Source organism: Hyalella azteca, unplaced genomic scaffold (genome assembly GCF_000764305.2).
Source record: "Hyalella azteca isolate HAZT.00-mixed unplaced genomic scaffold, Hazt_2.0.2 contig15859, whole genome shotgun sequence".
In the NCBI taxonomy this organism is placed as follows: domain Eukaryota; kingdom Metazoa; phylum Arthropoda; class Malacostraca; order Amphipoda; family Hyalellidae; genus Hyalella; species Hyalella azteca.
The window spans coordinates 9,555-19,081 of record NW_025945693.1 but is presented as its reverse complement, the minus strand read 5'-3'; the positions used below and the strand labels follow the sequence as shown (position 1 = coordinate 19,081).

The 9,527-nt window shown below is 36.9% G+C and overlaps 1 protein-coding gene across 1 annotated transcript in view; it reads right to left on the bottom strand.

Moving 5' to 3' along the window:
* Window positions 1-8,771, bottom strand: part of LOC108672477 (src substrate protein p85) — an 11,917-nt gene extending 3,146 nt beyond the window's left edge. Inside the window, exons 1-10 of the mRNA XM_018160146.2 lie at window positions 8,373-8,771; window positions 7,976-8,095; window positions 7,192-7,367; window positions 6,583-6,693; window positions 5,653-5,763; window positions 4,686-4,796; window positions 3,710-3,838; window positions 2,144-2,291; window positions 1,644-1,701; window positions 733-1,038 (exon numbers count right to left, since the gene is read on the bottom strand). Of these exons, the coding sequence (XP_018015635.1) occupies window positions 733-1,038; window positions 1,644-1,701; window positions 2,144-2,291; window positions 3,710-3,838; window positions 4,686-4,796; window positions 5,653-5,763; window positions 6,583-6,693; window positions 7,192-7,367; window positions 7,976-8,095; window positions 8,373-8,518 (1,416 nt within the window). The 5' untranslated portion in view covers window positions 8,519-8,771. The remainder of the gene's footprint in view (window positions 1-732; window positions 1,039-1,643; window positions 1,702-2,143; window positions 2,292-3,709; window positions 3,839-4,685; window positions 4,797-5,652; window positions 5,764-6,582; window positions 6,694-7,191; window positions 7,368-7,975; window positions 8,096-8,372) is intronic.
* Between the last annotated feature and the right edge of the window lie 756 nt (window positions 8,772-9,527).

The window sequence follows — 9,527 nt, the reverse complement described above, 5'->3', positions numbered from 1 at the left end:
AACTCCATGACGGCCAACTCCATGACGGCCAACTCCATGACGACGAACTCCATGACCTGTCTCTTATACACATCTAGCTCCATTTCTGATGGAAAATTCGATACCCGCAGAGATAATCTCATAACCAATTTCACTCAAAATGTTCTAGCTCACACTTAAAAAGTAGCAGAAACTCGATAAACTCACTAAATGCTGTCTCTTATACACATCTAGATGTGTATAAGAGACCAGATACAGTGCCCAGATGCAGTCGCCAGATTCAGTCCCCCAGATACAGTCCCCAGATGCAGTCCCCAGATGCAGTCCCCAGATGCAGTCCCCAGATACAGTCGCCAGATACAGTCGCCAGATTCAGTCCCCAGATTCAGTCCCCAGATACAGTCCCCAGATACAGTCCCCAGATGCAGTTCCCCAGATGCAGTCCCCAGATACAGTCGCCAGATGCAGTACCCAGATACAGTCCCCAGATGCAGTTCCCCAGATGCAGTCCCCAGATACAGTCGCCAGATGCAGTACCCAGATGCAGTCCCCAGATACAGTCCCCAGATACATTACCCAGGAGCAGGCCAATGATATAGTCCCCAGATACAGTCTCCAGATACAGTCCCCAGATGCAATTCCCCAGATACAGTACCCAGATACAGTCGCCAGATGCAGTACCCAGATGCAGTCCCCAGCTATAGTCCCCAGATACATTACCCAGGAGCAGGCCAAAGATATAACACCCAGTACCTGAGGCGCGAGCAGCAGCAGTTCTTCTTGTCTGCGGACTTCTTCCTCAAGTCGGAGCTTCTCTGCCATGAGTTCCGCATCCCTTTTGGCCGCCTCCATCTGTTGACGCTTTTCTTCTTGCTCTTGTTGCTCCTGTCGTTGTCGTTCTTTTTTCTGCTCTTGTTCCTGTTTTTGCTGTTGCTCCCGTTCTCGCTGCTCTCGTTCCCGCTGTTCCCGTTCTCGTTGTTCCCTCTCCCGCTGTTCTTGTTCTGCCTGTTGCTCTCGTTCAGATATTTGTTGCCTTTCAATTTCCGCCTTTTCTGGAGCCTGATTTTTCAGTGCCATATTCAGTACGGTATTTATGTTAATGCAAAGAATCACATTATGAACAATTTGTAAGGGACGAAAAACCACACAAATAGCTGCAGGAAATTGATAAAAAGCACCCCAGAATCAAAGCCAATAAGCATTGTTATCAGAAGCGACATAACAAGTCTATATGTATAAGCAACATAACACAACATAAAAAGTCCACGAGAATATTTGTATATCAGCAAAAAAAGCAAAAAATCAACAAGTTTTGTTGTGCACAAAATGTTAAAATAGTTAATCATGACATGGATAACACAGTCAGACAAAATTATAGAAGCAGTAGCCAAAAACAGGATCAAATAAGCAAGAAACTTATAGGCATACTCTCAGGCGAGCTTTTCACCCAAGATTTTTATTGGCCTTGTGTCAGAGGAGCTATTTTTTTTTTATTTTTTTATGACCTATATTATTAGGACCTATTTTTTATTATTTTTTTATGACCTATAAGGAAAACAAAAAAAAAAACTCTTGTCATCTGCGAGCAGCAAGACGAATAATCAAGGATTCCCACAATTCTTTGCAATATTCAATAAATTATTGGAACAAGAGCATTGGCTTACCTTGGCAGGCTGCGCAACAGCTGTCACTTGAGAAGCTTCTTCATCTTGTTCTTGTCGCCTGCACAGAACAAATTTTATATTATTATTTAATCTATACAGATTATTTTCCCACTCTGAATCGAATTGATTCAAAAATTATGATGCAACTGGAACATTTGAAAATCTTTAAAAATGCACCTATATACCAGTTATAATTCAGATTTCCACACTGCACTTCGGACAAAGAAATGAACAATTTATTTCCAAACATGAATATAGTAATTCCCAAATAACACGAGATGTCATTATGATAATATACGATAGCCCATGCTCATCCTTTAGTTATGCTAAACAAATAGGTCATTACAAAATCGCTTGGGCAAACATGAAAACTTTGTATGAATGCGGGGAAGTTTGAACATCCGATAAATAAACAATATTATAACAAAAAACCAAAAACGAGACTTAATGCGGATTGCCTGGAGACCAAACTTTAGCAATGAGAAGACCAAAATTCTAACTTGAAAGCCTGCTGCTGATCACGCAGCTGCTTCTGCTCCATCTTAAGTCGCTCGTGCCGCTGCTGCAGGTCGCGCTCAGCGGCCACGTCGTCGGAGGTCGCCAGCTGCTCGAAGCGACTGCGCAGACTGGAAGCTTTGCCACTCGCTGCTGTGCTCCGTCCGACGAAAATATGAAAAAATTTGATATTATAAAGTGATGGTGCACGTCCGACATAAATATGAAAAAATTTGATATTATAAAGTGATGGTGCACGTCCGACATAAATATGAAAAAATATAACTCAGTACTCACTGCAGTGAGTGACAGAGAGCGCATTTTCTCGTCGACGAAAACGTGAAGTCACGGACGGACAGGCAGACGAACAAACAGACGGACGGACATGGCGAGCACAACAGTGCATTTTTCCCATAAATGAGAAAATGCACTAAAAATGGAAATTATAAAGCGTTGGTGCCGCACATGAGGCCCAAAGCAGAAGTAAAATGTAAAAGTAATAGACCGTGGCACTATATATATGGTCCTAAGATCACACGCGCCGTCAAGTTCAGTAGCTGTAACTCAAAGTTGTCTGGCATCGATGGCACATCATGCCATTGTTGAAAATTATATAAAAATCATCAGCCAAATTAATGATAATTTTCTATGTTTCCTTGAGTTATGTATATGCTAGATTTTATAAATTGCGCGAGTTGGTGCAGTTGCTCGCAGCAAATTATTTTATGTTAAATTGTATTTCATCCTCAGCTCCTCTGGTAACAAGTTTATGTTAATTTAGTTATTATTAATTTGGTTATTGTAATACATGTTTGAGAGATGCTAGAGGGAACGTGAAGAGCTGACAGTAGGTATTTCCTTTAAATAGAAAACTTCAACAACTAGCAAGATAAAAATATATCTTCATAATAAATGTAACTGCTCATTTATTATGCAATAATAATAACTCAAGAAAAGTAGTGCAATTGTAGTGAACATATTTAATTCTACTTTCTACACGTTTCTAGTTTTCATTCATTCATTCATTCATTTAAGTACGGAATCTAGGATTAGGGTGATGACATAGGAAATTTCTGTCGTTTCATCTTGTTTGTACAATTTACATATTATACTTTTTACTATATCTTATGAAAGAATTTGTTATTATATTTGCAGTAATCAATTTACTAGAATGGTCAACCTGTACTGCAATTCTTCTTGGAACAATTTCAGTACCGTGGAAGAAGTTAAAATTTTATCATAGGTTGTGACTGGGAATTGGATGATGAAGAATAATAAAGTGAGCATAGCCTATGCATCATACAATTACTATTTGTGCATTGACGACAAAATGAGCATTACTAACAGTTGTGTGTTGCAAAGAATTTTCCAGTTCCTGTGTATATTCTTCACTAAGAATCCAATTCCTAGGTATAGTGACTATAGTCTAACATTGAATCTAATTCCTAGGTATAGTCTAACGTTGAATCTAATTCCTAGGTATAGTTTAACATTGAATCCAATTCCTAGGTATAGTAATTAGATTCAGAGAGTAATTCATAGTTGTGAACACAGTTTAATTCATGACTGACTTTCAATGGAGGCTTTGGTAGGGACGTAGTTGGTGCCTACGCTCTCAGGTTTCTCAGCAAAGGCATGCGCTGTCTTGTCCATGCGGTCCTGCTGGATGCCAAACTTCCCTCCAAAGCCTTGAGAATAATCTGCACACAGCCAATACAAACTGTACCAAACACATACAGTAATGAAAGTACCACACACATAATACAATTATGCGTATTAAAAATAGTATAAATATAACATAGGTACAGCAAAAAATGCACATAGTTATAAAAATACCGTATGTACTCAGTACAGGTAGTATCAGGATTTATATGAATATATTCACTAACAATTCCCTATAAACTAATAGACAGTATTTTTTTTTATTTAGTAAGGAAGATGAGAAGTTTTTGAAAGTAAAATGAATTTAAGCAAGAGCAGCATAATTGGAGGCAATAATATTGCTTAACAATATTTTTTATTGATTATCTAGAACATTATTTACCATATTAACATGCATGAAGATATATGTGGCGAACTTGACTCTTTACTAAAAATATGAATGTATTATCAATACAAAAAGAATTTTAATTTAAAAAATTAATAATACACCAAAGTTACATTTTATGAGAGTATTTAGAAACTTTTATACTGACAAGGAAAATTTTTATTTGAAGGATGGCTCAAGGGTTTAATTTTCAACCTTCTCATACTTTATTCATGTTCACCCTGGGAAAAATAATGAAATATACATTTCTAAGCAAGTCAATAAATTCTACCGAAATAATTAGCAAATAAAACGACCATTATGCATCTACTTACATATCGTGACAACAGAGATCATCATCTTGAAATATTACGGCCAAAATCATTACAGTTAAACTCAAAATCATTACCCTTAAATATCTAAACCAAAACAATCACAATAAAATGTTACAACCAAAACCTTGGCATCAAAGTGTTGAAAGCAAAAACTTGGCATTAAAATGTAATAACCAAGATCATCACCTTTTTGGCTCTCATGTTTGTCAACTTTTTCGATGTGGTCCCAGCCTGCAGCAGACTTGTCCTGTCGGTCTTTTTGGACACCTAACTTGCCTCCAAAGCCCATGCTGTAGTCTGCATGGACCAGGACAGTTATAGCAAAACAGAGACTCTAGTTTGTTCCTGAAGTCATTTTTGGTGACGACAACAATTATTGGACGAGATAAAAACAATTGTCTACCTGTCTATGCAATGTGATATTGGGAAACGTTTCCAGGGATGTGTGTGAACATATCATTTTTCTTTGAGCAACTGTTTACTGGACAAGCTGTGGTGCAGCTGTGGTGGTGCAGTGGTGAGAGACTCTGTCTCTCGCACCTAGCGCCCGGGTTCGAGTCCCACTGAGGACAAGTTCTATCAGGAAGCTCACCTCGATCATGGTCAACTCAGCCAATCATCCAACTCTGGTTGATAAATGAGTACCTGGCTTGTCCAGGGTGTTGTGTAATGCAATAAAATGGTTCTGGCAGGTCGGCGAGCCAGTGATGGTCGTAGAACTACCAGTGGTACCGAGTGCCTGGAAAAACTGACCTATCACCCCCCCTCCCTAGTCGCCACTACCAGGATAGGCAATTACAACAACACAACACTGGACAAGAAGATTTCAAGAAACTCTCAGGTCTGTGAGATACCAGAATTGAACTGAAATAATTTTGGCCTGTGCTTTACTAACCGGTCAACTAGGAATTATGGATTTCATATTGGTAGTTTCAAGCCCCTAGGAATAATTTGCATCTCCTTACATAGAGTTAACTCTAAATTAAAATATAAAATATTTGTGAATTACAATGTTAAAAGAAGTTGCAATCGTAAATATAAGGAGGAGGGGCCTGAGTACTGAGCCCAAAATCCATGAAGGTATGAAGCATTGAATTAATTGTGGCAGACACAATCAAATAGTCAAACATTGATGAAAGAATTACAATGTCACCTTTTTGGCTTTCATGTTTCTCTGTCTTCTCAATGTGGTCCCAGCCTGCAGCTGACTTGTCTTGTCTGTCTTTCTGCACCCCAAATTTGCCACCAAAGCCCTGGCTGTAATCTGTGCATAATGTAAAACCATTAAAGTTTGGCAAAAGTTGCAGAGAATAAGAGTTTGGACTCAACTATAAAGCTATAAACCAAAACCGCAGCCTCATGCTTCTTTATTGACAATCAACCCTTAATTGTTTTTGACCAAGGCTACAAAATTTCAATGGAAGAATATTATTTGGCAGATAAACAACTACTATTGATACGTATTTCAATCATTCAAATAAATTATTTGTCCTGATGAGAGCAAGGGTTTATGCCCCCACCTCACAGTCTAACATGATTATTATTTACGGCAAAATATGTAAATACACTTGTCTTTTGTATATCAAGTCAAAAAGCCAAATAAATATAGCATAAAATGTTGCACATCACTATAACTGATATACACTCTAAGTTCAGGCATTTAAATACACTGAGATAGCAGGAAAGTATTTCAAATTGTAAGTATAACATTTTAGCTTGAATTATGAAAGTGAAAACTAAAATCCTACAAATATAATAGCAAGAAGCCAATATGTACACTGTAGCGGCATCAATGGATATCATAGGGTAAAAATTAGTAATCTTTTAACCTAAGAATAGCTTTAGTTTTTGTAACATCTTTTCTTGTAGATTGGAATGGTAACCGAGTAATTACGTATATTGGTCTAAGGGTTTTTTCATTTTAGTATGCATAAAATAATTAAACATGGATGAAAAAGGTAACTCATCATTATGAAGGTATGATAACAAATGAATGATACCTAGATTCAAACTTAAAAGAATATACCAATTAAAACTGAAGCCTCATTGGTAATAACAAGTAAATAATTAAAACTTAAATCACCTTTTTGGCTCTCATGCTTGTCAACCTTCTCAACGTGGTCCCATCCAGCAGCAGACTTGTCTTGTCTGTCTGTCTGTATGCCGAATTTGCCACCAAAACCTTGGCTGTAATCTGCAAAAATTTAAATAAGTTGAATCAGACCCTCCAAATTATTAATTATAAACATAAAGGCATCTTTGGCCCAAATCTATAAGGATACTGGCATAGGAATATTTATACTGGGGCAATGTGAAATGTTTTGAGAACTAATCATTTTGAAACTATTACAACATTACAATTAAAACCGTTTGTTCATAAAGGTCATTGTTTTACACCAAAATAATTTTCTTATTAGTTACCATTAAGTAAAGCATATACATTTCCAAACCTACTCATTTCCAATAATTGAAATTTATGGGGAAATGAAACCATGTGATCCATTCACCAGAATTAAGAAGCTTGAGCATTGAATTTATTTGTGATAAACACAACAATTACACAAGAAACTGCAGGCCAGACTTAATTGCTCAAATGGGAATGATTTAAAGGCATAAAAAAATTTTTTTTATTAGGACCATTGAAAAAATTGTATATGCTGACTAATGTTGCCTTGGAATCACATGGACACACCTTTTTGGCTCTCATGTTTGTCAACTTTTTCAATGTGGTCCCAGCCTGCAGCAGACTTGTCCTGCCTGTCTTTCTGTACACCAAACTTCCCTCCAAAGCCCTGGCTGTGGTCAACTTGTGATGAGTGCTTCTCAACATTCATGATGAATTCATGGCTCTGGGCACTTTTATCCATCCTGTGATTTAGGTAGAATATGATAAATTATTTATTAAAATATAGAAGTTGTCCCACAGAGAAGAGTTATATTTGGCTTTAGATTAATATCAACATATTATAATAAAAACTGAGGAGAATCCACCACCAGATAATTGTGTTAGGTGCTGCATGAATTACTCGTTTGATAAGTAGTGCACAAAATAAATAGCTTCAAGGAGAAGGAAATTACCACATTCCTCAAGAATTTGACTGAATATTTCATTCTATAAAAAAGCTTTGGGTCTAACAAGGCATTAAAGAAAAATTCACATAAAAATTATAATTTGAATTTCATTGCAAATAGTATGTACCAGATTACTCAATAGCTTAAAATGCCATTTACAAAAAGTTGATTTTGCCTACCTATATAATTTCATAGAAATCTTGAAAAATCACTAAAAAAAAGAAAAAATTCCATCCATCTCACTTCTTACTACTCAAACCATGTTATTATCTGAGGAGGATTAAACAATATTGTTTTGTTACATAATAAAAGAACTTTAGTGACAATACCACATAGCAATGAAGCCTGATGCAAAGGTGCCTCAAGGACATTCAAGATTTCTCAAGTTGCTCACAGCCACACACCTGTCTTTCTCAACACCAAATTTGCCCCCATAGCCATAAGATGCTTTGGGTCCACTGTTGAGCTCTGCTTGCTTCAGTTGTGCATCAGCATTCACAGTCTCCTCTCTAAATTGTTTCATGCTGCAAAAATAAATAATAATTTAAATAGAATCATGATAATTATTCATTTTATTCCATGAACTGCTTGTTCACTCATTTCTACGAGAGATTTTGACATTATCTATGTAAAAGTTATTCCAAAACAGCATTGATGTCATAGTTAAAGTTCTATATAAAAAACTATTTTATGGAACAATATTCTACAACAGTATCTGAAAAAGGGACTACATCTTTTTTTAATAAAATATCATTGATACATAAGAAATAATGTTGAATAACAGCTTCTTGCACTACTTACTCAATGGCTCCAATTTCTCTCTTGGAACCATAACGTTGTTCTTCTTCTGTCATGTTGTTGACATAATCAGCATCTGTGTCCCACTCATCATCAGTATTGTTGTTGGCATTGTCAACAACTTGAAACCCAGCAGCCGCCTTCCACATGATGGACAGAATCTTCACCTCTCAAAACTAGTCTCAAGTCTCAAATGGTCCAATGAGCACAATTAGTAAATAATAAAATAAATTCCACAAAGATTCCAAAGTTTGAATCAGAGTCTGAAGTTGAACTTGAACTTGGGATTAAATTTCATGGAAGACTAGGAGCTCAGTTAGATTTTGCAACTGATTCCTTCTGTTTGAAAAAATGAATATTAAATATAACAAGGAATACTAAAATATTATGATGGAAAAAGAAGTGCAGCTGTTTGAGGCACCTGAGGATGTAAGACAGTTTATTGGCTCCAGAGGAATTATTCAGCAACAGGCACTTGGGCTAAGTTCAAATTGGGTAATCTGGTTCAAATTTTTATCTAGTTCTAATTTTTATGTGCCATTGAGCAAATGCTGAGAGGCATGCTCAGAAAAGGCACATGTCAACAAAAAACGCACTCATTGGGCACCATGGTGCCAACAGGTTGACCAACCTAGTTTTGCAATTTAAGCTTGTGCTGCAAGTTATGCTGGCTTAGCATGTTTTTTCCATAGCAGGTTAATCAAGTGTGTTGGATCAAATTGGATTATTCGAAATACCTTCAATCATTCCAATACTCAATCCACTATCTATACTCTGATTTTATCCTCTGTTGGGACATCCTAGCAGGCTGAAAATGACCTAAAACAGCATGGTTCCTACAAGGTAGGAACCTTGTGACCTATGTACTTCTGCTTCAGTAGTATTGATCTTATGATTGCTTTTCTTTGATTTTCCAAGCATGTTTTGTAGTTGATCAGTGTCCTGGCAGCTTTGATTTATTTGTGGATCTCTTCCTGGATGAGAACTGGCATATGAACAGTTGGTTTGCTTTCGGGCTAGGTCATAGGGCATTCCACCTCTTTTCAGTGCTTCTATGGCCTTAGCTTGAACATAGTACTGGCAGTCTCGGTTGCTGGCAATATGTGGGTCTCTGCAATTAGCACATTTGAGTATGGTTGACTTAAATACAACCTTTGG